The sequence below is a fragment of the Podarcis bocagei genome (assembly GCF_964188305.1).
Source record: "Podarcis bocagei genome assembly, chromosome: 16".
In the NCBI taxonomy this organism is placed as follows: Eukaryota; Metazoa; Chordata; class Lepidosauria; order Squamata; family Lacertidae; genus Podarcis; species Podarcis bocagei.
The window spans coordinates 28,618,795-28,646,581 of NC_138142.1; the positions used below are offsets into that span (position 1 = coordinate 28,618,795).

General features: G+C 48.8%; 1 protein-coding gene across 3 annotated transcripts; it reads right to left on the reverse strand.

Moving 5' to 3' along the window:
• Nucleotides 1-8,622: 8,622 nt before the first annotated feature.
• On the reverse strand, nt 8,623-27,382 carry FRMD8 (FERM domain containing 8). 3 transcript variants are annotated; one of them, XM_081174178.1, is made up of 11 exons: nt 27,174-27,382; nt 26,272-26,378; nt 24,378-24,545; nt 22,202-22,303; nt 21,600-21,658; nt 18,934-19,100; nt 16,881-17,105; nt 16,312-16,435; nt 14,140-14,283; nt 12,457-12,661; nt 8,623-10,445 (listed from the first exon to the last, which is right to left on the reverse strand). In XM_081174178.1, the coding sequence occupies exons 2-11, from the start codon at nt 26,351-26,353 to the stop codon at nt 10,327-10,329; spliced, it is 1,395 nt and encodes a 464-aa protein (XP_081030304.1). In that variant the 5' UTR covers nt 26,354-26,378; nt 27,174-27,382; the 3' UTR covers nt 8,623-10,326. The 3 variants fall into 3 exon arrangements, with proteins under 3 accessions (XP_081030304.1, XP_081030303.1, XP_081030302.1); XM_081174177.1 differs by having other exon boundaries at nt 26,272-26,353; nt 27,157-27,382; XM_081174176.1 differs by having other exon boundaries at nt 26,272-26,353; nt 27,174-27,381.
• Between the last annotated feature and the right edge of the window lie 405 nt (nt 27,383-27,787).

A 27,787-nucleotide genomic window follows, 5' to 3' on the forward strand; every position in this document is an offset into this window, starting at 1 on the left:
TATGAAATTCCTGCCTGAAACCTGGAGAGCCTTTGCCAGTCAGGGTAGACAGTACTGCTTTAGATGGACCAATCGTCTGACTCAGGACAAGGCAACTTTATTTGTTTCTATGTTTCCAAAATGGTGGCAACTGCAAATGCCTGTAGCGACATTTTTTTGTGGAGGGCGGGGAGCATTGTTTCAGGCTGCTCTAACTGAAAACCAAAACCTGACAAGAGTGTTGTTGTTGTTTCTGTTCTCTGAACCAGAATGGGGGTGTTGGTTTTACAAGGCCCAAGCTGAATGGCTGCCTGCCTTCAACAGAGCAGTTGCATCAAGTTATGCAACCTTATTTGGAGCTTCTCTTGGCCCCATCCTGCTTCTTCCTTATTGCAGTCAGCACAAAGCTCCCTTTGGAAGGGCAGGGAGAATGACACGGCCTCCCCCCTCCACCACTTTCTTCCTCCAGAGCTCAGTGGAATTTTCCCAGAGCAGAGCTGGGAGGGGGGCGGATGCCACTCTTTTGTTCTCTTTTTGTGTTTTTTCCCCTGACTCACTCCTCTTTGGATTGGATGTGCATGTTGTCATGCCAACCAGCTGCTTCCAGGATTGGCCAGCACTCTGTTGCAAGGCCAATAAATGTACTTTCCTTCCCTCATTTTATTCTTGGCGATGGTGTGTCATGGTGCTGGCTGCCAGGGGGATCTGCGCATAGCAGGAAGTTATGCAACTTCTTGCCTTTTTTCACTTCTAGAAAGGCCTCTTCATGCAGAGTTTCCAGGTGGAGAGCCGAGCTCATCTCTTTCACCAAAGGAGCTTTGTGACGCCTTTATGATGGCACATGGGTTGTCTGCGAAAGCTGATGCCGCAATCAGTTTGCTTGTCCTGAATATGCCACATGCTAGCTTTTATAAACATACATGGGTATTGCTTCAATCCAGGGATGCCACATGTTTGCAAATGGGAGGGGAAATGTTGTGGGCACACACACCACAAACACACACATGCTTGCAGCACAGCCACACAAACATGCACTCATTGTCCTGTCCTCTGACCAACAACAAGACTTGAAAAAAAGATTTTCTCTTATCACAGCTTTGACACCGCTGCAAATTGCCCTTTCACTGCAATCATATTGCAGCACTGGAACTCCACCCCACCTCCACAAAAATTGCCACCTGCACTGCAAGTAAGTCTGGCCATCTTTCAAGGCTAATTTCATCAAGGCTCCAGGACCCTTTGAGTATCAGATAAGACCTTTGTAATCCCATGTGCATCCATGAGCTCCAGAATAGTCCTCTCCCTTCTGGCTGTATGTGTTGCAAAGGGACTGGAGGCATGTTCAGAATTCTTTGTGGCATGGCAAACCACCATCCTGGTTGTGGGCAATGACAGCCTTGGAAAAGAGAGAAAACCAACAGCAAGAACCCACTCTCTAGCCCCTCAGCTTAATCTCCCACTAACAAATGCAAAAAAATAAAAAATAAAAATTAGAAGAGATTGATAGCAAACGGGCTGAGGAGAAATAACCAAGGACAACATAAAGGAAGAAAAATAAAATAAAACCCTTTTCTACCACGCAGACTATGGAGGCAGGGCTCAAAATGCCGGCATACTTTTCAGTAATGCTGCCTGCACAGGCTGTTTGCAAAGGGACTAAGGAGGGTGACATCTAGTGGTTGGATTGCATTGCTGTTTCAAGAAGGCAGCAGCCCAAGGCTGAGGGACTCTGGTTGTCAACAGGCGTGACAAAGAGGTCATGCAAGAGGAGGAAAAATAGGACACTTCTCAATCTCATGCCAAAGGAGGAAGAGGAAGGCACTTCCAGCAGCGAAGTGCTTGAAAGATGAGTCACTGTGCCTAAAATGGTTCCTCCTCTTCCTCAGGAGGTAAACTTGCTCTTGTGGCAGTGAGTCAGATGCCTGCCCAGCGACAGGAAGAGAGCCTGTTTTGTTAGATGACACAGGCAATCCAAGTTTACCAACAGATCTTTACTTTGAGGAGGAAGAATATTCATATTTTCAATCTTGCAGATAGTCATGTTTAAGGCAGTGGTGGCCAGCCTTTTGGGGATTCAAGGTCACACTCCCTTTGGAGAAAGAGGCAGAGGGTGATGATGGGTGGGGGGCAAAGCAAAAAGCGAGTGAGACACCCCTTTTCTCTCTCTCGCGGCCCTTCATTCATCACTCCTTCATCCAGCACCCTTGCATATTATCTCTCTCATGCAGACATGCCCATTCACACAAACACCCATCCTCTCTCCCCTTCAGCTACTATTGATTTATTTCCTCTTTTCCTCTCTGGGCCAAATGAAAGCAAGCAGTTGGTCACATGAGGTGCTCCAGGCTGCAGGTTGCCCGTCTGTGGTTGAAGGGGTATTTTTGTTCAATTCATTACATTTATAATCCCACCTTCCCTCCATAACGCTGAAAGTGGCATACATAGTTCTCTCCCCTCACAAAAACCTTGTGAGGTAGGTTAGACTCAGAGACTGTGCCTGAGACAAGGTCACCCAGGGAACTTCATGGCTGAGGAGGGATTTGAACCCTAGTCACATGGGTCCTAGTCCAGCACTCTTAACCACTACACCACACTGACCGCCTCCAGAGTAGCTGTGAGCCTTGTAATCTCAGCATCAATTTATGCAACAATTATTATCACTATTAATTCCACCTTAATCCTGATCTTGCTCCCAGGGAGTTCAAGGCAGTGTACATAGTTCTATGAGCAGAGCTACAATTCCCAGAGTTCCCTGGGAAAGAGGATTGAATGTTAAAACACTCTGGGGATTGTAGATCTGTGAGCAAATTAGGGACCTCCTAAGAACTCTCAGCGATGGAGTGAGCTCCCGTTGCTCTGTCCCAGCTCCTGCCAACCTAGCAGTTCAAAAGCACGTCAAAGTGCAAGTAGATAAATAGGTACCACTCCGGCAGGAAGGTAAACGGTGTTTCCGTGCACTGCTCTGGTTTGCCAGAAGTGCCTTAGTCATGCTGGCCACATGACCCAGAAGATGTACGCCAGCTCCCTCAGCCAGTAAAGTGAGATGAGCACCGCAACCCCAGAGTCAGTCCCGACTGGACCTAATGGTCAGGGGTCCCTTTACCTTTAACAACTCTCAGCACCCTGAACAAACTGCACTACCCAGGATTATTTGGGAGGGGGGGGAGCATGCTTTTTAAAAAGTGGTATGACACTGCTTTAAACATATAGTGTGGACTAGCTTGGCCCATCAAGCCCTACCCTGTTGGCACACCCCATAGTGGGGATATTTTTATCCCAATTTCTGGATTACAAATTGCATTTCTATATATGCTTCTAGAATAGTGGCTTTTACTGTTAAGTTTTATGGAAAGCGATTCATACAAGAAATTAAGAGTAGAGAAAAAGCTCAGAGTAAGTATTGGGAGCAAGAGCCACTGCTGAGTTTTTCTTTCATTAAAATAAAACTAAATGGCCATAAAACTAAATGTGTCTATCTTCATATAAATTAGCCAATGCTTATTTGAGCCATGGGCCTGTGCTTGCAGGAAATGCCTCCTGGGGCGGGTATGAGGGAGAGGAACAGCTTGGGATCTGACATCTGCTTCCTCTCCCCATAAGCCAGGAGGACACATGTGGAGAGGTGAGACTCTGGGCCATCATTAGCAGAGAGGCAGAGTGTCCAAATGAGGCACTTCCCACTGAGACATCCTTGTGAGAGTGTCATCAGGGAGGTAATGGAGGGCTGTCCGCTCTTGTCATCCTGATGATTCAGCACAGCAGTGTCTGCAGGAAGACAGAAGCAGAGCATCATCCCTCCCCACGCAAAGACTATTTGCTGCAGCCAAATGAGCTAATAGCAGCCAACGACACCAACCTCAGAAGACAAGCAGGAAGAAAACCAGGTTGTGAGGAGATGCAAAGTTTACAAAATAAAACACAATGCAACTTGCGATTTGGCTCTTTCCTCTTGTGTGCTTGTTTTAGCTAGCTAGACAGGAATATAACCAAAACAAAACATGTATGTATGTAACAGTGTATTTAACAGACAAAAGCAGGTGTTTGCATTTTGCCAATTCAAGCATTTCAGTGTCTTTAATGAGATGTAGATTTGGAGGATATATTTAGAAAAGCAAATCTCTGTATAAGTTCCAATGCGTTTGGGTGGCTTTCTCATCCATTCTTCACGGCACATAAAGGAAATGAATAGATGCCAAAAACATATAAAAAGATGGTGGATTATTGTTTCTGGCCACTTTTACTTGGCAGGTTAGTTTTTCAACTAAGCCACTGACCGCACTTCAACATACCAGTAGTTGATTGACAATCTTGTGGCTGTTCACCAGTGCCTGGAATTTTCCATTCGTGTTGCCACTAACAATAACAAAACCAATTACCGGTATTTATGACACATCTGGCTATTCACTCCTCAATAATGCTAATGAAAGGGATTACTCAATTGTTATATTACATATTTTTCCTATTTACTTGAAAGGTGTTCTTGTTTCTTAAAGGTATGAAAGCATTGGCTTATGGAGGAAGAAAAGGGGCAGGCAGTTTTCCAACCAAAGGGGCTTAACTCTTTGCACCACCAACTCCTCCATGCAAACTGGCAACCTCCTCTTACAAACTTGAGCAGAGGAGACCAGTACCAGGAGCATGCACAGTGTACCTGCCTCACCAGTGAAGAACCTCTGTATTTGATAAGGTGCTATTTAATAAGGTGTTCTCTGGCCAGTGTAACATGTTTGTGAGTGTGGGCAGCTGCCGATTGAGTCCCTAATTCCTAGAATGTCAGGAATCGAAACCAAGAGGGATGTTCCTACATTCTTCCCTTTCACCCACTTTCTCTTCCCCCTGAAGGGCTCCTGTGCTTTTAATAGGAGGAAGTTGCACGGGTGCAGCCTTCAACATTCCTTAATCCCCATGCTAGGAAAAGCTTCACCTGCTGACTTTATGGCTGTCACACAGCTGCCAAGAGCAATGATAGATGATGACGTGGTAAATGAGAAATAGTTTCTGCAATGCTAATAGCTCCCATTGCAGATCAACAGAAGTCTGACAGTAATTTGTAGAAGGGCCCAGTAAGATGTGGAAGGGAATATTTCGGTATTTTTTCCACACAAACTGTGTATATTGTACACCCTGAACCTTCGTAAGGGCAGAGCTATTACACAATTAGCACAATTCTCTCCCACGGCATTTGGGTGAAGTCAGACATAGCATGAAACAATTTGCTATTTTAATAGCTTGCAAGTAGCTCCTGGTCCAGCCATTTTATTATTATCAGAAGCAGAGTTATTGCAAGACCTTTGAAGGTTGACCTTTCAGACACAAGTAGTACTTTTGCCAAGGGGAAAGGCCGTGGCTCAGTGGGAGAGCATTGGCTTTGCATGCAGAAGGCCTCAAGTTCAATCCCTGGCATCTGCAGGTAGGACTGGAAGAGAACCCTGTCTAAAATCCTGGAGAGCTGCTGCCAGTCAGTGTAGGTAATACTTGGCTAGATGAACCAATGGTCTAACTTCTTGTGATCGTATTGGTGAAAACCACAGCACTGCCCACTCACTCCCAATCCATGGCTTATGCGAAATGATTATGCCAACTCTTCTTCTCTCACCCACCTCCTGGGCATTTCCTTCTCTATAGCTCAATGAATCTCAGACACCCAAATAGAACAAGAAGATTCTGAGACATACAGGGATGTCACAAGTGCATTTATGATTCATGAAGCAGGCCATGGGCTAAATATACCCCACACAGTTTATTTATGTCTTGAAAGCATTTATTAGCCAACTGTCAGCAAAAGATTTCAAGGTGGTGTACAAAGGTGTTAACAAAGTAACTTGCAGCATAAAAATAGAATGTGAAAACCAACAAGCAAGAATATGGTGAATTAAAGAGTCAGGCTAGAAACATGTCTGGGCAGATAGGAAGGTGCTTCTTTGGGGTGGGGCAAAGCTGGGGTGCCACCACAGGAAATGCCTATTTATTAAGCATACTTCTGCTTCAGAGGATATTTGGAGAAGGGACTCTATAGAACATCTAAAAAGACACAGGCAGGCTGATATTGGGAATAGGGCCCCCCTCAGGTATTTGGGTCCCAAGCCTTTCAAAGTAAGCACCAGCATTTTAAGTTGTTTTTGGAAAGCTATCCAAGCCTGCTGGAGTCGTTAAATATAACAGCAACCCATTTGAGACCAGAGCTCTGTTTTTTCAGTTGGGAGACTCTTACTTGCCACTGCAGCAACTGCCCTTGATTTATTGACAGTGATCTATGGGGTTACATCTTAGCAGTCTGAAAAATATATTTTATGTTTGATGACACAGTGCTATATAAAATCCCCACACTGCTTTAAGAAGTAGCTCCCATAACCATCCAGATTATAACCAACATTCAAAAATACATTGACCACCACTATGTTTGATTCACTTTAAAAAGTCCCCTAAAATCAGGAATGAAAAAAACTTATTCAGTCAATGTTCCACTTTTAATTTTATCGTAGAAATAAATCAAGGTTGATAAAAATGTTCTTTTTAAAAAGAAGACAGAATATTTATATACAGTATAAATAACAAGATTAGATAACAAGTAGATTTTTGCTGTGGAAAAGATTCTCACTTGGAATGGTTAATGCCATAAAATATACTCTATGGTGCAGGTGCCACCATTTATTGGCTGATCAGGGCAGTGTACTAGGCTCCTCCCTTTCATCCTCACAACAATCCTGTGAGGTAGGTTGGGGGGGCAGAGAGAGAGAGAGAGACTGGTCCAGCATCACCGAAAGAGCTGCAATTGTTGGGGTGTGAGTTTGAGCTCATAGCAACTCTGTGAGGTAGGCTAGGCTGAGAGTGTTTGGGCCAAAGTTCTCATAAGAATGTAAGCACATGAGAAAAGCCTGCTGGACCAGACCAATGGCCCACCTAGTCCATCATCCTCTTTTCGGAGTGGCCAACCAGATGCCTCTTCTGGGAAACCCGCAAGCAGAATTCCAGTGCAAGATCCCTCCCCCCTCCTGCAGTTTCCAGTGGCTGGTATTCAGAAGCATCACTGCCACCAACCGTGGAGGTAGAGCTGCAGAGCTCCAGGGCTGAGTGGAGCTTTGAGCCTGTTCCTCCCTCTAAAATCGCTGCATTGCTCATTTCTCCAGAATGTGTCCTGTGCACACTGTGGCCTTTACGAGAATTCTTGCCAAACATAATGCAGTTGTCATTTGTCCGTCACATCTCCTCTGCTAACCAACACACACACACCCCTGCCTCTGCGCAAGGTCAACATCTAAGCTCTGCATTGCAACCACAGCGGGGTGTGGCGAGGGGGCTGAGCAAAGGCCAGCCTGAGATTTTCCATTGCCTCTTCCCAAGCAGCCGACCAGCAGGGCAAACAACACCTAAAGCCAGTAATTAACTTATGCGCTGACTAGGAATGATTTCAAAGGTGCTGAAGTGTATCTAATAATAACAAAAACAAATTTCTTAGACGGAGTGAACTAAACAGAGCTCTTTCCCCCTAATTTTATACTCCCCCATCATTTTATACCTATAATCATATTACCTTAGGGGTCATCTAGTCCAACTCCCTGCAATGCAGGAATCTCAACTAACACATCTATGACTATCCAACCTACTTGCAATGTCTTTTCTTATGATTATTGGAAACAAGTCCAATACTTGTGACCAATAAAATATGTTTAACATAATAATTGTAGTTAATAATAATAATGCTGCTGCTGCTGAGGAGGATATCAGTGGTTAGGATGCCAGACTAGGAGCCGGGAGAGACTAAGGTTCAAATCCTCACTCACCTATGAAGCTCACTTGCGCCAGTCTAACCTACGTCACAGGGTTATAGTTGCGGGAATTAAATGAGGAGGGAGAGCAATGTGTGCCACCTTGAGCTTCTTGGGAGAGGAACGTGGGAGATAACTGTAAGAGTAAGAAACTGTGGTGGAGCAGAAGAGGGGAAAGTCTTCATTCGAATCCTTTCCCCCTCATCAGGGATGCCTGTGCTCAAATGCACAGACACAAGACAGCCACTTGCTCCTCGCCCCCTGTTCAGTTGCCCCCCACTTCCTCTGGCCTCAGCATTAGGAAAACTGTTACGAAAATGAAATACAAGGAGATTCCTAGGCTTAAAGTAGGCCTGGCACTAAATGCTTAAATATAAACCTTTGCTCGAATGCCAGGCAGACGACGCGAGCCCCATGTAGGGCAAGAGAGGAGAAGGCAAGAAAAATGTGGGAACCCTGAGAATAGCCTGGGCTGGAGAGTTATTTTAGAGGGCGTACAACTTCTAGGAAGAACATGGAGGGTAGGAATGTGCAGCTGTTGGGAATGCGGAGCAGTGGCGGCCCCTGGCGGGGTTGGAACATGAGCAGTAAATTATACAAATGGCATTCCTGGCCAAGCGTTTGGAAGCATGCTGAGCACGCCCAGTAGGAGCAACTGAAGCCTCGTATCTGCCCTCTCTTGGAGTAGTTTCCCTCCCCTCCCCACCCCAGCCCATAGAGAGAAAAAGGTCAGAGCATCTTTTATTGTGATATGTTTGATGCAAGCACTGCAACGCTGCAGTTTTAGCAGGAACAGAGGATGTTCAGCCTATCCCCGATACTTTGGACATGCTCAGAATAATAAAAAAGTGATGTTTTAAAACAATACAGCGCATACTCAGATCCACCATCTTTATTGCAACAAACAAATGATCCTTTATACAAAGTTAGTGAGTTAACACACACTGATAATAAAGATTAGTGTAAAACACGTTGCATAGTATTTCTTTGGAAGTTAAAAAAAGGCACTTTCCCCAAACTTTGCTTGCAAGATGAGGTTTCTCCTACCGTGCATTCTGTGGCTAGGTCAATGCCCAGGTCCCTACGAGCAAGTTACAAAGAGCAGCAGTGGCCTTAGAGGCACAGCAGGGAGAGAGATGCTGGCAGAGGGGGGAGCAATCACAGCTGCAAAGACATCCCTCACGGATGCTCTGCAGGCTTAGGGAGAAGGAAAATGGTGAGGAGATCTGTGCAACACCAGCTCCCATCAGCACTGACCACTGGCTCAACATCTGCAGGGCCACAAGTTTCCTAGCCCCTGAACTGGCAAAGCTAGGGCTTTTCTAGATGTAATGACATCCACCCTCTGCCACAAAAAAGTTCTTTGGGTTCAAAGTTGCTTGCAGCAGTTCAACATAGTTTTTTTCTCCCAAGTGCAGAAGTGAATGTACAACCTCAAACAGGGTACGTATGTTTAAAGTTAATAGATGCACTAAACACCACTCATTTCTTGCCCAATTCTGGGAGGCTTCCAGACGTGTCGATGGGGTATGTGTACACACATCACGATCCAGCTGTGCCCTATCTGAAAATGCAATTGTGCCTTTCTAAACACCCAAATATAAAATGGAAATATGGCACATTTCTCCCCTAGAGTTCACATCTCTCAGAGCACACCTTTGTTTTGAATATTCCCAGCCTGCTAAGGTAAAATGCTTAATAACATTCCCTGTTACAATTCTGGAGTGAAATTAAATTTTCTGCAAAAGGCAAAAAGAAATAAAATGTGTGGAGCCCTCGTGTTGCATAAATCCTTCCTTGCAGCAGTACCAACATATGGCTATGTTCAGGCTACTTCAAGGAAATTGGAACCTATTTTTTGGGAGTGGGGCATTTACGATGAATGAAGAAGTTGTTCAGATGTGCAGACAAAAACCCCCTTCAGAATGCCAACATTGGGGGCTGTAGCTGGGTGTGGGGAGGTGCAGCTAGTACAGAGCTCACTCACCAGAGCTGCATCTCAGGCAGACAAACTCTTCTGCAAATAAACATGCTCTGACTTGCATCTGAAACGGTGTCTCCCAGCCCTGCTTCCTTCAAATGTTTCCCCCCTATAGCTCCCCAGTCACCAGGCTCTCTGTAAGGAACAGGAGAAATGTAGTGGGGCTTGAAGTAAACGAATGAAACAAGTATCTTGTCTGCAAAAAAGAGTGTTTCTGAAGATGCAACTGCTGGAATAAGAGGCAGGTCAAGGCAAGCAGATATCTGATGCAAGATTAGAGCTCAGCTTTCCCTCTGACAGTGGTCCCCAATGTTCTTCCTCCTTGCCCTGAACCTCATATGCGCAGCAGAACCAAATTTGGAGAAAAAGCAGAGCAGGAGGCAGGACGCAGCCATCAAAGGACAGACAGCTGCCTGGATCCTCTGCTGCACACTGTGAACAAACTCAGAAATGGGGAGAAAAGTTACTTGAGATGTATTGTGGGTGTGGGATTTTAGAGGGGGGAGAGTTTGGCTTCAATCCCAGAAGGTGGTTAGAATGCCGACAGCTCAGCTGCCCCCCAAGTCGATTGGTCCCAATAATGCTACCCGCTGAAGGCAGTCAGCCCTGCTCCAGATTCTCTGCCCCCCGGACAGCCAAGTAGGAGGTGGGGGCGTTGGACAACTGGCGGCCAAAGAATGAGGTAGTCCGGCGGGGTTTCACCCTCTTGATTTCTTTCCCTGGGGAGAGAAGCAGAAACTGTTCAACAACAGCAAGGCAGTCCAGTCCAGGTCCAGCAGTGCAGAGATAACAATGGTTCCTACCCCAAGAGGAACCTTGCCGGGGGGGGGGGGAATGTTAAAAATATATATGTCCCTCTAGTCCAGCATCACGTTTTCCTCAAGCAGAGCAGTGAGGCGACAACCCTCTTCAGTGTTCCTTATCCCAAGGACTCAGCAATCCGAGGTAGACTGTCCCTATGCTTGGAGGCTCTGTTTCTCTGGTACAGCCAACAGTCATCAAATCAGGGGTTTAATCTGACAATTGAATAGATCAGGGGTGGGGAACTGGTACATCTAGCCCAGCACCCTGACCCTGGGAAGCCCAAGAAGCAGGACATGAGTCCAACAGGCCCCCCCTCTCCTGCTCTTTGCAATTCCAAGCCACTGGCACCTAGGGGTGGGGTAGGGGCTTCTGGTCCTGGAAGCTGTCTACAGCTCCATAAATTTGCCTCATCCCCGTTTAAAGCCATCCAAGTTGGTGGGCCGCCGCTGCTTCTTGTGGGAGTGAGTTCCATAGTTTAACAATGCACTTTGGTTTTTATTTTATTTATTTCCATGCCATATTGCGTTACAAACTATGAACTTTGTGTAGAAGTGCTGGGTCCAGGCAGTCTCCTACCCCTCCCTTACTTTTCACAGTACTCTACTAGAATGAGAAAGATGAAGAAAAACCCTCTCTAGTCACCTCTTCCACATCATGCATGGTTTTAAACACCTCTTATCATGTTCCCACCTGACTTTTTTTTCTAAGCTAAAGGGCCCCAAGCACTGTCCACCTGAGCCCCTGTGGTGTAGTGCCTAGTGTGTCAAACTAGGACCTGGGAGTCCAGAGCTCAAATCTCCACTTGGCCATACAGCTTACAGGGTGTCCCTGCCTCTCTCAGTTTAGCCTACCTTACTGGGTTGTGGTGGGGATTAGATGAGGAGGGGAGAACCCTCTGTGCCACCTTGAGCTTCTTGCAGAATAAGGTGGGCTATAAAAGCTATAAATGGGAAAGATGGAGGGCACAAGGAGAAGGGGACGACAGAGGACGAGATGGCTGAACAGCGTTCTCGAAGCTACGAACATAAGTTTGACCAAACTGTGGGAGGCAGTGGAAGACAGGAGTGCCTGGCGTGCCCTGGTCCAGGGGGTCACGAAGAGTTGGACACGACTAAACGGCAACAATAAATGCAACAAAAGAAAATTGCAAGGGCAGCTGCTCCAGCTGTTCAATCAATTTTGTCGCCCCTTTCCCTCTCAGCTCTTTGTGACGAGGCAACTGGAACTCCACACAGAGCTCCAAAAGGGACACAACAGAGGCTTGTGTGTAAGCATTGTGATATTCGCCAGTTTCGTTTTTTTGATCCTTTTCATAACGCTGTTGTTGGGCTCCAACTCCCAGCACCCCCAGTCAGTGGGGCAATTGGTGAGGGATGCTGGAAGCTGTGGTTCTGCAACGTCTGCCCCCTGAGATATATTTGTCAGACACCTGGGAAGGGGTTTTTTGGGGGAGTCAAAAGACGGCATCAAAATAATGTAGTACAGTTGTACCTTGGAAGTCAAATGGAATCCATTCCAGAAGTCTGTTTGACTTCCAAAACCAAATTATGGCTTCTGATTGGCTGCAGGAAGCTCCTGCAGCCAATCAGAAGCCGTGGAAGCCCTGTCGGACATTTGTGTTCCAAAAGAACATTTGCAAACAGGAACAATCACTTCCAGGTTTGCAGCGTTCGGGAGCCAAAATGTCTGAGTTCCAGGGCGTTTGACAACCAAGGTACGTCTGTACCTGGAAGGCCACAGGCTCTCTCTGCAGCTGTTTCCCACAGTGGTCAGCCGCAATCTACCTCTGGGAAGCCAAAAGACCTCACAAAAAATAACTTAACATCCCCCCCACCCCTAGCATAGGCTGCATTGCCTCCCACCCTTTCAACCACACAACCTTCCGCATCTGGCACCCACCCCAGCTCCTAGCTTTTGCCAACTTACCATCCTCAACATAGTCTATGGTCGAAAGATGCTGGATCCGGCTGCAGAGGACGCTGTTCTGCCGCTGGAGCTTGGGGTGCCGCCTGTCAGTTGTGGGGCTCTGGGACGCAGAGGAGGAGGATGCAGCGCTGGGGTCCAGAGTTCCCCCCTCGGCAGCCGTGTTCAGCTCAATGCAATACTCTATCAGGCCGCTCATAAGTTCAGCCTGGAGGGAAGGAAGGAGCAGCAGCTAACTGCAGCGGTTAAGAGTGCTGGGCTAGGGCCTGGGAGACCTGAGTTCAAATCCCCACTTGGTCATTATTGTTAGCATTGAATTATATAGTGCCATCAACGTGCATGGCTCTGTGCACAATTAAAACAGGAAGTCCTACCCGTAAAGCTCACATGAAGCTCACTGGATGACCTTAGGCCAGTCACTATTTGAAGTTAGTAAAGTAAAGGTACCCCTGCCCGTACGGGCCAGTCGTGTCTGACTCTAGGGTTGTGCGCTCATCTCACTCTAGAGGCCGGGAGCCAGCGCTGTCCAAAGACACTTCCGGGTCACGTGGCCAGCGTGACGAAGCTGCTCTGGCGAGCCGGCACCAGCGAAGCACACGGAAACGCCGTTTACCTTCCCGCTATAAAGAGGTACCTATTTATCTACTTGCACTTAGGTGGGCAGGAGCTGGGACCGAAAGACGGGAGCTCACCCCGCCGCGGGGATTCGAACCGCCGACCATACGATCGGCAAGTCCTAGGCACTGAGGTTTTACCCACAGCGCCACCCGCGTCCTTTGAAGTTAGTAATATTACATAATTATTTATATTTCCTCTTGGCTTTATCTTCCTCGCAGGGTTGTTGTGAGGAGGACAAGGTGGGGGCTATGCCACCTTGAACTCCTTGGAGGAAAGGCAGAATAAAAAGTAAAAAAGGTAAAGGTAAAGGGACCCCTGACCATTAGGTCCAGTTGTGACTGATTCTGGGGTTGCGTGCTCATCTCGCTTTATTGGCCGAGGGAGCCGGCGTACAGCTTCCGGGTGGTCAGCATGACTAAGCCGCTTCTGGCAAACCAGAGCAGTGCACGGAAACGCTGTTTACCTTCCTGCTGGAATGATACCTATTTATCTACTTGCACTTTGATGTGCTTTTGAACTGTTAGGTTGGCAGGAGCAGGGACTGAGCAACGGGAGCTCACGGGGATTCGAACCGCCGACCTTCTGATAGGCAAGTTCTAGGCTCTGTGGCACCCAATACATTTAAAAACACAGCTGCTTTTCTTATGACAGTCTTGGGGCACCTTATATTCTTACAAGCTGGGCCCCAAGACGAGGCATCTCTTAGCCCGGAAGAGATGGGCTGAGTTCTCCATGCAAAGTGAGAATTGTTTCTGCGGCCAGACATTTTGTGGAGGATCATTGCTGGACAGCCAGCACGTCATTTATTTTGTTTCGTTGTGTTAAAAGCTAAGAATATTTTAAAAAGTGTTGCTCTTCCAAATAAGGGTTTGGTGCTTGCCAGTTATTCATGCACGCATGAGCACAGCAATGCTTCTGAATACCAGCTGCTGGGAAGCACAGGAGGGGAGATGGGTCTTGTGTTCGAATCCCGCTTGCAGGTTTCCCAGAAAAGGCATCTGATTGGCCACTGAGAGAAGAGGATGTGAGCCACTGGCCTGGTCCTGCAGACCCTTCTTAGGTTCTTACCTGCTTGGAGTAGACCTTCAGGAGTTTGTTGACGGGCGTGCCCTCATTCTCCCCATCAAACTCCAGCCAAAGGATGTGCTCTTCCTCGTTGGGGAAAGTGTGGTCCCAGGACAGCTCCTGGAAGGCCAGGCCAAGCAAGATGTGCTGCCGGGAAACAGGGGGTGGGTGAACAGAAAAGACGGATAGTGTGCAAGGGGTGCAAGAATGTGTGTATGTGTCCCTGTGGAACACCCTCCCTTCAGATGTCAAATAGATAAAGAATTACACAACTTTTAGAAGACATCTGAAGGCAGCCCTGTATTGGGAGGTTTTTTTTAATGCTTGATGTTTTCATTATCTTTTTAGATATGCTGTAAGGTGTCCAGAGTGCTTGGGGAAACCCAGCCAGATGGGTGGGGTATAAAAAATAAAATTAGCATTAATTAGTATTATTATTGGCTCATACGCTGCCCCAAGACTGGGCACCTGGACTCTTTCAGAACTGGAAAAAGACCCCCACCACACATCGCTTATTGAAAAGGTTATCTCTTTAAACTGAAAGTATCTAAAGTATTTTATTCCTTATACAAATATTGAGGCACCACACATCTGCTCAGTGATACCAGCACATACAAACATCTGGCTCCTTTAAGATTAAGCAGAACCTTTTATTTCAATGATGATGGAACTCACAGGATGGAGAATACTTAAAAAACAAAGAACCCAAGTCTTCTGTTTCTTGTAAAGGAGCTTTTGTATGAGTTAATACTATATGATTCTGTAATGAATATAGGGGTTCATAGAATCATAGAATCATAGAGTTGGAAGAGACCACAAGGGCCATCGAGTCCAACCCCCTGCCAAGCAGGAAACACCATCAGAGCACTCCTGACATATGGTTGTCAAGCCTCTGCTTAAAGACCTCCAAAGTAGGAGACTCCACCACACTCCTTGGCAGCAAATTCCACTGTCAAACAGCTCTTACTGTCAGGAAGTTCTTCCTAATGTTTAGGTGGAATCTTCTTTCTTGTAGTTTGGATCCATTGCTCCGTGTCCGCTTCTCTGGAGCAGCAGAAAACAACCTTTCTCCCTCCTCTATGTGACATCCTTTTATATATTTGAACATGGCTATCATATCACCCCTTAACCTCCTCTTCTCCAGGCTAAACATGCCCAGCTCCCTTAGCCGTTCCTCATAAGGCATCGTTTCCAGGCCTTTGACCATTTTGGTTGCCCTCCTCTGGACACGTTCCAGTTTGTCAGTGTCCTTCTTGAACTGTGGTGCCCAGAACTGGACACAGTACTCCAGGTGAGGTCTGACCGTCTGCTCGTGCGTAAGTTGCCGCCACTCCTGGCTATGTTGCCTTGTTAAACCTTTTCTGTCTGGACAGCCCTTCACTTCGTGGCTGCCTCAGTCGCTAGCAGAATCCGTCAGTGGGCGTTTCTTAAACCTTTTCCAGCATAAAAGCTGTTTGACCCCAAGTCTCCTCCTCCTCTCCCCGCACGGAAGTCTTCTGCGCAGGGAGGGTGTGGGTAGTGGAGGACCCGTGCTCTCCCCGCTGGTCTCCGGTGAGGAGTCTTGGAGCCCCCTCGCCGATTCCCCCATCTGCCCCCCTTTATCCCTGGTGTTATGCTGATTTCCTTCCCCAGCTGATGAGCTGCCTCTCTCCCTGCTGGGCCCTTCTCCAGCATCGCTTGAGAGCCTTGCCTCCGCCTCTGGCTCCAATGTCAGTTCCCTGACAGATTCCTTTGGGAGGGAAGTGTTGGACCTTTGTGCTTTTGACCTTCCAGGCTGTGATGCTTCATGGTTTAGATCTCCAAATTGTTGCTTTATTTCTTTTCATTTGCCCTCCCCCTTTTTTTGGTTAATAAATAAATAAGAAAAGAAAGGGAAGGGAAGGGCCCCAAGACACCACTTCTTCCTCTGCCGACAAGTCCCTCACCCCTTCTCCATATTGCAAATTCTACAAAGCAGCCCAGGCCACGAGGCCGGAAGGGGCTCTGGAGCCTGGAGAGCTGCAGAGGGCTTAGCCCAGGTCCTGAGAGAAAGAGCGCAGGCCCCAGTGGGAGGAGGGCTCGCTCACCCCTAGAATCATAGAACTGTAAAGTTCACAGAATCGTAGAGCTGGACGAGACCCCCCTCTAGGGTCGTCTCGCCTAACCCGCTGCAAAGCAGGAATCTTTTGAGTTTACCTTCTCCTTGCTGTCGATGATGGAGACGCCCTCCAGGCTGATGGCAACCACTACCGCCTTGCGCCCTCCCCGATGCAGCAGGCCCTGGGCGGGTTTGTCAATTTCCCCATAGAAAAAGGCACACCTGGAAGGGAGGGAAAGAAACACAAGGAGAGAATTGCAAGTGGGAAATCTCAAGTGCAGACAGGAGGGCGTATGTGATAAGGCCCTGCTTGCTCAAGAACTTCCCACTGGGACATCTGGGTTAGCCACTGTGGGAATGGGATGCTAGACTAGACAGGCCTCCCTTGACATGATCCAGCAGCTAGGCTCTTCTTATGCCCTTGTGGAACCTCCAGGTCCAAAGGCAGTCTATCTGGATTCATTGGTTCTTAGGGGTATTTGGCTTCTGCAAGAACAGGATGCTGTTCAGGAGGCAGAGCGCGCGCAGACAGCCCATGAACATGGCAGCCAGCAAGGCCAGGGCACCCTGACAGAAACCACCCTGTGATGTGCCATGCGCCAGCATCCAGGTTGCCCATTCTGCATCCCCACTCCCATCCCCACAACCACCAAGCCACCGGACTCACCCATAATGAGGCAGTTCGTGGCACTTCTGCAGGTAGGAGTGGTAAAGCTTGCGCAGGGCAGCCCGGTCCTCGCAGGCCTCCTCCTCTTTGGGCAACTCCCCGAAAGCTCGCAGAAGGCCCTGTTCGTCCGCAGGCGAGTGGACACTGCCTCGCTTCCACAGGGCCGAGAGGAGTCTGTGGCCTCTTCGGCAAAGGTGGGAAGGCAGGAAAGAGTCCAGCCTCTCTCTGAGGGGGGAGGAAAAAGCTCATTCAGCACAGGGTAAGGTTACAGCTCCCTCTGCCCCCCACAAAGCTCTGTGGGGTGCAGATTACAGCCCTACAGGGTTTTCCTCATGAGGGGCCACTCTAAACCAGTGTTTCTATAAACTCATTCCTAGTGCCCCCTACCCCATATAATAATTAATTTTGGCTGGCTTGCCCAAGCCACTCTAGGCTGATTCCAACACATATAAAAACATAACAAAACATCAAGCATTAAAACCCTTTTTTGATACAGGGCTGCCTATAAAAAGCATTGTTCACAATAGCAGTTTGCATGACCCACTAAGGAAGTTGTAGTCCACGGGGAACGGAGGGCACTTCACCAGCTAACCCTGTTCTAGGCTGACAGGTCAACAAGGACAGTCCACATAGCTTCGCTATGAAATTACAAGCAAGTAGCTACTTCAAAAGGTGCTGGAGAAAGTCACATTTTCTTCAGAAATACATGCTAAGATTTTTGGTCATGTTAGGCGACAGACAAAAAGAGGTTCCTGCCTCCCAAAGGATTTGTGTTTGAATCAGCCAACGGGGGACGCAATTCATTAGGCAATGAAAATGTCCCTTAAATGATGGGCCGGAGGCAAAAATTCTTGAGACACGTTTCTTTTGAATTAACAGCCTGTTCTGATCAAGAAATCACCGGCTTCTTAATTAGATTTTTACCCTTTTGGGACCTACAGAACAGAGTGAAAAAACTGGAAAGGATCAGAGCAAGTCAGCAGAGGGGACTTCTAAGCAGACAACAGATCTTTTTAGACAAGTATAATTAGAGATTTTAATTAAAAATGGATTAAATTTTTAATTATGATTATTTTGTTCTCAATTGCACCTTGTGTAATGAAGATTATATAGTGGAATAGTTTCACCTGGAAGTTGTCAAGGCCACTAGAGCTAGCTCACTAAAATTGACGACCGACCTCTTCTTCTCAGAAAAGTGTGACTGCATACACAACATACATTTAAACCACATGACTCCCCCCAAAGAATCCTGGGAATTGTAGTTTGTCAAGCATGCTGAGAACTGAAGCTCTGATGAGGGCGAACTACAGTTCCCATTCTTCTCCTCTTTTGGGGGGAGGGGGGAATGTGCATTAAATGTGCTTTCAACATATGGTGTGCATGCAGTCTTTTGCATGCTATTGGATCCTTCACTGGCCCCCTATCACCTACTCCCAGCCCCCCGGCTTGATCTCCCTCCACTTGGGGACAGGATGAGTTATCTTCCTTCAACTTGCGTTTGGTTTCATCCAACTCTAGGATTCCATTGCTGTGGTTGGAAAGTCTCCCCACACCTTTCCTCTTCCCTCCACACCAGCTCACTGGTGATTGCCACCTCCTCCCTTTTCTCGCCAAAACATTTTTATTGATTCTCCAAATTCTACCAGATCAGCCACAAATTAAGACAAATTTAATACTCCCCCCCCAAAAAAAATTGTTTTCCAATTCTTGATGTGCCCAAAGTTTCCTCTAGTTGCTGCTGTGTCTTTTCTAGTTGTTCACATTCCATTCTGTACAATTAACCTTCTATTACAATAGTTTTTTATTGTTGTTTTAAAACTTATTATCCTTAACCATCAGCTTTCCACTTGTCAATTCATGCACATACAACATTTTAGCATTTGCAAATGTTACCACCTCCTTTTATATCTGGGCCATTTTTGATGCCTCAAGAGCCTTCAGAGACCCTCTTATTTGCCTTCCCCAGCCCCACCTTGCACAGGCACCCAATCCCCCCCCCCCATTAAGGGCTGAGCACCCCACAGATCTCAGCCCCATAGCTGTGTCCACTTACTTCAAGAAACTGGCTGTGTGCTGCTCCGGATCGTAGCGCCCCAAGTTCACCCGGCAAACCAAGGCTCCCAGCACCTCGCAGTCCGCCAGGTCACAAGGGTACCGCCCTTCCAGGATGTTGTACTTGGCTTCTTCGTACAAGAGCCGCAGGACATCTTCATCCTGGATCTTGGGACAAGGAGATGAGAAATGAGGATGGGCACACAGACAGCAAGCAGGTTCAAAAACCAAACAGGGGAAGGGGCAGAGAATGTAAGAAGAGGCTGCTGGATCAGGCCCATCTGGGCCAACATCCTGTTCTCACAGTGGCCAAGCAAATGCCTCAAAGGGGAAATCCTCAAGGAGGACTCGAGAACATGGAGCAACACTCTCCCCTCCTGGGGTTTCTAGCAACTGGTATTCAGTGTTGAGGATTCCATTCCACCTTTTTGCTGCAGACATGGGGTTGTTGCGTGTCTGTTTACATTCCAGCACAGACTGCAGACGTAAGCGGAACTTCTGCTCTGTGTAGCTGTTGTTTGTTCTCTCTCTCCGAGAAGACGGCAAGGAAAGGCAACATGTTTCTTTGTCCTGATTTATGTTTAATAAATGCATAGCTTAGTATGTATCTACAGCCTCAAGCCTCTTCTGTTGCGTAGTATACACTGCTGAGCAAAGTGTGCTCAAGTCTGCAAGCTGATGTATGTCGGAGCAGAGGTCGATGAATCTTCGCAGTGGCAAGGCTGAGAGGGAGACGTTCCAGCTGGGGCCGAGCCAGCTGGCCTTTCAACTCCTAGATGCTAACATTCAGAAGCATTGCTGCTTCCAATTGTAGAGGCCATAACAGAGTCATCAGACCTCTCCTTCGTGAATCTGTCGTACTGTGCAATGGCACTACCTAGAGAGTAAAGAAAACTACAGTGGTGCCTCGCAAGACGAAATTAATTCGTTCCGCAAGTCTCTTCGTCTTGCGGTTTTTTCGTCTTGCGATGCACGGTTTCCCATAGGAATGCATTGAAAATCAATTAATGCGTTCCTAGGGAAACCGCCTTCGGACCAGGTCCGGGGACAGTCTGCCCCCGGACCTCTTCTGAAGGCTGGGGGGGGGGGGGACAAGGGCTTTTCTTCCCACCCCCAGCATTTTAAAAAACCCTGGGACAGCGGAGGACTTCTCCGCTGTCCGGGGCGATTTAAAAGCCCCTGGGAAGGCAGGCAGGGGGGACAAAGACTTTCGCCCCCTGTCCGCCTTCAGAAGGTGTTCCCGCCCCCCGCCCCACTTCGGAACAGCTTTCCGAAGTGGGGCGGCTGGGGCAGGTGTCCCCACCCCCCCTCCCCACTTCGGAACAGCTTTCCGAAGTGGGGTGGCGGGGGCAGGTGTCCCCGCCCCCCCTCCCCACTTCGGAACAGCTTTCCGAAGTGGGGCGGCTGGGGCAGGTGTCCCCACCCCCCCTCCCCACTTCGGAACAGCTTTCCGAAGTGGGGCGGCTGGGGCTGGTGTCCCCACCCCCCCTCCCCACTTCGGAACAGCTTTCCGAAGTGGGGCGGCTGGGGCAGGTGTCCCCGCCCCCCTCCCCACTTCGGAACAGCTTTCCGAAGTGGGGCGGCTGGGGCAGGTGTCCCCCCCCTCCCCACTTCGGAACAGCTTTCCGAAGTGGGGCGGCGGGGGCAGGTGTCCCCGCCCCCCCTCCCCACTTCGGAACAGCTTTCCGAAGTGGGGCGGCGGGGGCAGGTGTCCCCGCCCCCCCTCCCCACTTCGGAACAGCTTTCCGAAGTGGGGCGGCGGGGGCAGGTGTCCCCACCCCCCCTTCGGAACAGCATTTTAAAACCTTCCCGGGACACGGGGAGATTTTAAAATGCTGGGGTTCGGCAGCGCTTCGCTCCCGACCCCCAGCATTTTAAAACCTCCCTGGGACACGGGGAGATTTTAAAATGCTGGGGGTCGGCAGCGCTTCGCTCCCGACCCCCAGCATTTTAAAACCTTCCCGGGACACGGGGAGATTTTAAAATGCTGGGGGTCGGCAGCGCTTCGCTCCCGACCCCCAGCATTTTAAAATCTCCCCGGGACAGGGGGAGATTTTAAAATGCTGGGGGTCGGCAGCTAACGCTTCGCTCCCGACCCCCAGCATTTTAAAACCTTCCCGGGACACGGGGAGATTTTAAAATGCTGGGGGTCGGCAGCGCTTCGCTCCCGACCCCCAGCATTTTAAAATCTCCCCGGGACAGGGGGAGATTTTAAAATGCTGGGGGTCGGCAGCTAACGCTTCGCTCCCGACCCCCAGCATTTTAAAATCTCCCCAGGACAGAGACTTCTCTGCTGTCCCTTGGAGATTTTAAAATGCTGGGGGTCGGCAGCGAACGCTTCGCTCCCGCCCGCCAGCATTTTAAGATCGCCCGGGGCAGGCGGGGGGGGGGGAAGGCAGGCGGGGGGGAGCAAAGACTTTTGCCCCCCGCCGGCCTTCAGAAGAGGTCCTCTTCTGAAGGCCGGCTGTGGGCGAAAGTCTTTGCTCCCGACCGCCAGCATTTCCCTATGGGCTTTCGTCTTGCGATGCAAGCCCATAGGGAAATTCGTCTTGCGAAGCGCCTCCAAAACAGAAAACCCTTTCGTCTTGCGGGTTTTCCGTCTTGCGAGGCATTCGTCTTGCGGGGTACCACTGTATGCAATTAGAGGATACCATTAGGAGAACTCACCTGGGCCTCCTTCCTCTTTGGGAAAAAGATGTTCCTTCGGAATTGCAGTGACGGCTCATCTGATGAGGAGAAAGAGAACCTAAGAACTGTCCTGCGGGATGAAGCCAGTGGCGGCAGCAGCAACTCTCCCCCTCCCATGGTTTCCAGAAACCTGGGATTCAAAAGCACTGCTGCCTCCCGCCGTAGAAGGCAGAGCATAATCCTGCCCTCCACGAATTTGTCTAATTAAAAGAAGCAGGGGACCAGTTGCAGCTCAAGAACGCGGCTATATGGGGCACGTCAAAAGCAAAACAGCCTCTCCTGCAGGCCCAGAAAGCTGTGAGTTGTGAGAACCCTGCAGCAGGCTGCTTCCAGGGGAAGCCATACCTGCCCACGGCATTGCCAGGCAGGCAGCCACAGAAGGGACCCCATCCCACATCCCCAACAGCCTCCAGAACTACTGTGCGGATTGGTGCCAGCTTGCCCACTAGGCGTCCCTCCCCCTCTCGAAAGGGAGGCTGCAACCAGCAGGCCCCCAAACTCTCTGCCCGGTTGCAGCAGAAGGGTAGGAGGGGGCCAGCAGTTTGGGGGGCCGGAGGAGGGAACTTTGCTCACATCCACACCTTCGAAGATCTCATCCTTGGAGCAGCTGGTGAAGCGGAAGAGGAGGTCTTGCCACTGGCGGCAGACCTTGTAGGGCTGGTGTTTGGGCTTCAGCTGCAGTTCTGCCAAGATGAAAGAGAGAGAGAAAAAGATGGCAGAGAGTGAGGGCATTCAGCAGGCTCCCCAGAGACTGACCCCTCCAGCCAAAGGGAAGGCTAAAGGCTAAAGCATTAATTTCCAAAGCCCTGAACAACTTTTGTTCAGGGTGCCTCAGAGACCACTTGGACCCTTCCATCTCAGATCACTAAGATCATTTGCAAGCGCAGCGCTGGATCGCTCCCAGAGCTGGCAAAGCTCACTTGATAACAAGAGGAAAGACAGTGTCATCAGCCCATTCCATTACCCACATTTGGATAAAGTGTTTCATGCACTTCCTATTTTGTCTCAGTGTGTTGGGCCCAATTCTATGGAACTCCCTGCCACTAGAAATCAAGCAGGCACCATCCCTGCTAAGTTTAAGACACTTGGCTAAAACAACTGAACATTCCAGCAAGCCTTTTGCACTGTATATGCTGCTCATATGTTTTCATCTCTGTTGCTTAAGCTGAGTTCTAAATTTTGTATATTGTGTGTTTTTATTTTGTAAACTATTTCGAGGCACTGATGCAGTTAGCTGTGACTCCTACACTGCAGAAACTCAGCTATATAACCCAATCACCAAATGGTTACCACAATGGAATGTTCAGATGCCATTTCCCCCTTGGTGGAGCTTATGATGATGATGATGATGATGATGATGATGATGATGATTTTCTTTTCATTTCTATACCGCTTTATATTTTAAGCACTGAATCTCAAAGCAGTCGCAACACATTAAAACATAAAACAATCCAAAATAAAACAAATGCAAGCACCAAGGAAAATATTTTGGATCCTTCTCCAAGTGACATTTTGCTTTCCCAGTCGCCAACCTGGCATCTAGAGAGCTCCATTTGGTCACAATTGGACCCGCACCTGTTGCAAGAATGAGCCTGGTGCCTGGCTAATTTCTAACACTGGGGGTTGGACTGGATGACCCTTTGGGGTCCCTTCCAACTCTGCAATTCTATGATTCTAGGAACAGGAGGGCTATTTTTTTTTAGAAAAATAATCAAACATGTGAAGAGCCCTTCTGCAGCTAGATCAGGCCGAAGGGCATCTAGTCCAGCGTCCTGTTCTCACAGTGGACAATGAGCTGCCCCAACAGGGAGCCCCAAAGCAGGACCTGGAATTTGATTTGTATGGTGCTCATTACGCTAGCAACACATTTTACACAGCAATGCATTTGAAACAAGGGAAAGGGTGTGTGGGTTTTTGGAGGGAAGTTCCAAAGAAAAATATGCATCAAGGGTTGCCACATCGCTGAATAAAAAAATTCCTTCCAGTAGCACCTTAAAGACCAACTAAGTTAGTTCTTGGTATGAGCTTTTGTGTGCATGCACACTTCTTCAGATACAGGGTGTATCTGAAGAAGTGTGCATGCACACGAAAGCTCATACCAAGAACTAACTTAGTTGGTCTTTAAGGTGCTAATGGAAGGAATTTTTTTATTTTGACTATGGCAGACCAACACGGCTACCTGTCTGTAACTGGACACATCGCTGAAGTTAGGTCAGCAAGTTTATTACCTAAGTCCAGATGTGGGCTTAGGCGGAGAGAACGGCAGATTGCTCAAAGCAACCTCAGGGGCTCCTGCCACAAGCAACTTTCATTTTTTTTTTTATAAAATATTTTTATTGCAAATTTCAAACAGAAAAAAGAATCACTAAACATATACAATCCCTTCACCAAGAAATAACAAACAAAGAAAAACATACATGAACAACTTTCAAACCTGGGACTTGCTTGACTCACACCTTAGTCATCCACTCAGGTTGCTGCATGAGCTCTCAAAAGCAGATTTGCGGCTTACATCCCACAATCAGTTTGTGAAGTGCCAGGAATCAGCAGATCACCCATGGGAAAGGCACTCTGCACATGCTCAGGGGGACCTTCTTCTGGGGTTAAGGAACATGAGAAGGTGGGTGCGAGAGGAAGACACTTTGCACATGCTCTGGGACCCCTCACCGCTAGCTGGCATAACAACAAATTCTCCAGGGGTGCTAGGAGCAGCGACGGAGTTAAGGGCTCATTTAGAAAGGAGCCGCGGAGCCTTACCAAGAAATGGGGAGACCAGCCACAGAGAAAATAGCTCCAGGGCCCCCTCAGGCAACCTCAGGCTTTCCAAGATAATCCGATGGAGCTCGTGGGCCGTGATTGACGGCAGGTTGTCCACTGTTAGCCGGACCACCGTGTCATCGATCAGGTACACCAGGACGTCCAGGTCTGGGACAAGAGAAGGAGGAGGATTGGGACATGAACACATTTCTTGCAACTGAGAAGAGGTCACAGGAGATCCAGATTCCCGATAAACTCCTGCCCCGTTTTGTGTGCAAATGACGCAGGAGCCCCCAAAACCAACAATCTCCTTCAATTTTCAAATGAAGAAACCAGACGCAGTCAGGCATCTAAACCAGACTGCTTTACCACACTTGGTCGCTTTGATTTGTCACATAATACCTGCTCTGTATTTGTTAAAAGATATTTTAGTGTGGCAGCACCTGAACTTTGGAACTCCCTGCCGAATGACATCATTGTATCCTTTTTGGCACCTGCTGAGAACATTTTAAGTAAATGAGGAGAGCCTGCTGGATCAGGCCAAAGGGAGCCCATGTAGTACAGCATCCGCTTCTTACAACGGCAAACCAGGTGCCCTAATGGGAAACCGGCCAGCAGGACTTGAACGCAAAAGCCCCCCTCCCCTCCTGTGGTTTTCAGCAACTGCTTTACAGAAGCATTACTGTCTCCATTTTTATTTTTTTTAGGCAAACCTACAAAGGTATGTAGAAGCTTGACGTGTAATGTTTTTAGCTTATTGCCAATTTTAATTATTATTTGAATGTTTCAAATAGCTATCTTTTAAAATGTCAGGTAATGCTAAATAATAAAAAATAATAAACAATACTGGCAAGTACTTGCCAATCATTTTTAATGATTTCCATGCAATTTTACACACATTGTAACTACCAAGCAAAACTAAATTATATTACTTTAACCAAAATATCTTTTGAATTCCCAAGTCAAAGTGTTGGTGCTGACCTTTAAAGCCTTGGTCCAGTATACAGTGGTACCTCGCAAGACGAATGCCTCGCAAGACGAAAAACGCGCAAGACGAAAGAGTTTTCCGTTTTTTGAGTCGTTCCGCAAGACGAATTTCCCTATGGGCTTGCTTCGCAAGACGAAACATCTTGCGAGTTCTTGCGAGTTTGTTTCCTTTTTCTTAAAGCCGCTAAGCCGTTAATAGCCGCTAAGCCGTTAAGCCGCTAATAGTCGCTAAGTGCTGTGCTTCGCAAGACGAAAAAACCGCAAGACGAAGAGACTCGCGGAACGGATTAATTTTGTCTTGCGAGGCACCACTGTACCTGAAGGAGCGTCTCCACCCCCATCGTTCAGCCCGGACACTGAGGTCCAGCTCCAAGGGCCTTCTGGCAGTTCCCTCACTGCGAGAAGCCAAGTTACAGGGAACCACGCAGAGGGACTTTTTGGTAGTGGCACCTGCCCTGTGGAACGCTCTCCCACCAGATGTCAAAGAGAGAAACAACTACCAGACTTTTAGAAGACATCTTAAGGCATTTAATGTTTAATAGGGTATTGTATTTTAATCTGTTGGAAGCCGCCCAGAGTGGCTGGGGAAACCCAGCCAGATGGGCGGGGTATAAATAATAAATTATTATTATTATAAGTCATGTTACAACTTTTTAGGTCACCTCATTTTTGGAATTTGAAAGCTGAAGAATTCGACATGCCCTACTTCCCACCACCCACGGAACAATGTGGCCTGTCAAGCCAAAGGCAGGACCTTGAAGATCTTGAGGGCTTATCCCAGAACCATGAACCCCAACCCTGCTCAGGCCTGTTCCCTTCCAGCATCTGGTGTATGAGGGTCAAGAACCCCCCTGCGATGCCCCCCCTTTCCAGGCCCTTTCTTCTGCCCCTCCCCCTTCTCACTCACTTCGGGGTCCTGCGGAAGAGATGCTGCTCCGCTGGGAGTGGTCCTCTGTGCTTTGGGGTATGCCGAGCCGGTCCCCCTCCATCTGCAGAGACAAAGCAGGTGCACATCTGAAATGTGAGGAATTGGGTGCGGGTTCAAATCCCAGCTGCATGATATACTTGAAGTTGACTTGTAGTGGATTGAAGGTGTCTTACACTGTGTCTGGTAAACCACCCAGCAAGTTCGCAGTTGCTATGCTACACTGACTGGCTTCCAGGGTTTCAGGCAGGGGACATTTCCAGCTCCACCCACTCACCTGTGCCTTATATTTGTCCATCTAGTTCAATGCTGTTTGCACTGACAGGCAGCAGCGGCTCTCCAGCGTTTTTCAGGCTGGAATTGGGGCAGTTAAAAGGACACCCCCTTCCCCGACTATGGATGCAGCATAGGTTTTGATGTCCTGCGGCCTCTCAGGATGGTCCTGCTACCTGTGCAAGGGGGAGGTCAGAAGGCTGCACGTCCCCCCCCCCGTTTTTTCTAGTGCTACTGCTAAACACTTTCCCTCCTCCCCGTCCCCAGCCGCAATTGGAACGGCTTTGCACCCACCTCCGCGCCCTTTCCCTTTGTTTCCCCATCCCGACCAACTTTCTCCCGTCTCCAGCAAGTGAGATTGCACTCCTCTCGGGGCAGGGTCCTAGAAAATTCCCCGCCCTGCTCCGCTGGACCCAGAGGGCGGAGGGGCGTGGCTAGGCGCTGCGCTACCCAGGTGAGCCGGGGAGGGGGTGCTGGAGCCTTGCCCAGGTGGGTGGGGGTCAAGTGAGATGGGGAGGGGGCGCACTCAGAGCAGAGGGGGGAGAGAAAGTCCCTAGGAGGCGGCAGCCGGGGCGGGGGAAGCGCGCTGCCTACCTGGCCACCAGTCTCACCTGTGTCCTCCTTTTCCTTCCTGCTTTCGTTGCAAGGAGGAAAGTTCTGCACTTCTAACAGGGGACCCACCCACGTTGCGTCTGGCGTCACGCCTTCCGAGCTCGCCTATTGGCTGCTCCTGCCAGCCCTGGAATTTCACCAGGCGGGGAGGAGGAGAGGGAAATTGCGCACGCGCAAGCGCGCGCAGCGGGGTTTCCCCACCCCCAATTGTGGGGACGTCACGGCGGGAGGCTGGCTCGGGTGATTGTGACGCGCTTGTAATCGGGGGATTACGGTAGGTAACTGGGGAACGGGCAGCCGCTTGAGCGCCGCGTAGAGAAGAGCTTTCCAGGACGGGGCTCCGACTGCAGCAGCAGTTGCCCTCTCTTTAAGAGTCTCTGCCCGTCGAGCTCAAATGATTTTTTCGTTCCTTGGCTTCCACACCCCCCGCCCGTTTGCGATTGAACGTGTGAAGCGAGGAACACTTAGGATTTTGCGCGCGTGTGTATCCCCTGTTTCAGATATTCCATAAGGCTCTTCCCTAGAATGGAGCACGTGGGCAGGCAGGATTCGAACCCTATCCCCTCCTGTGATTTCCAGTAGAGCATAGCCTCTCCGTGAATTTGTCCAATCC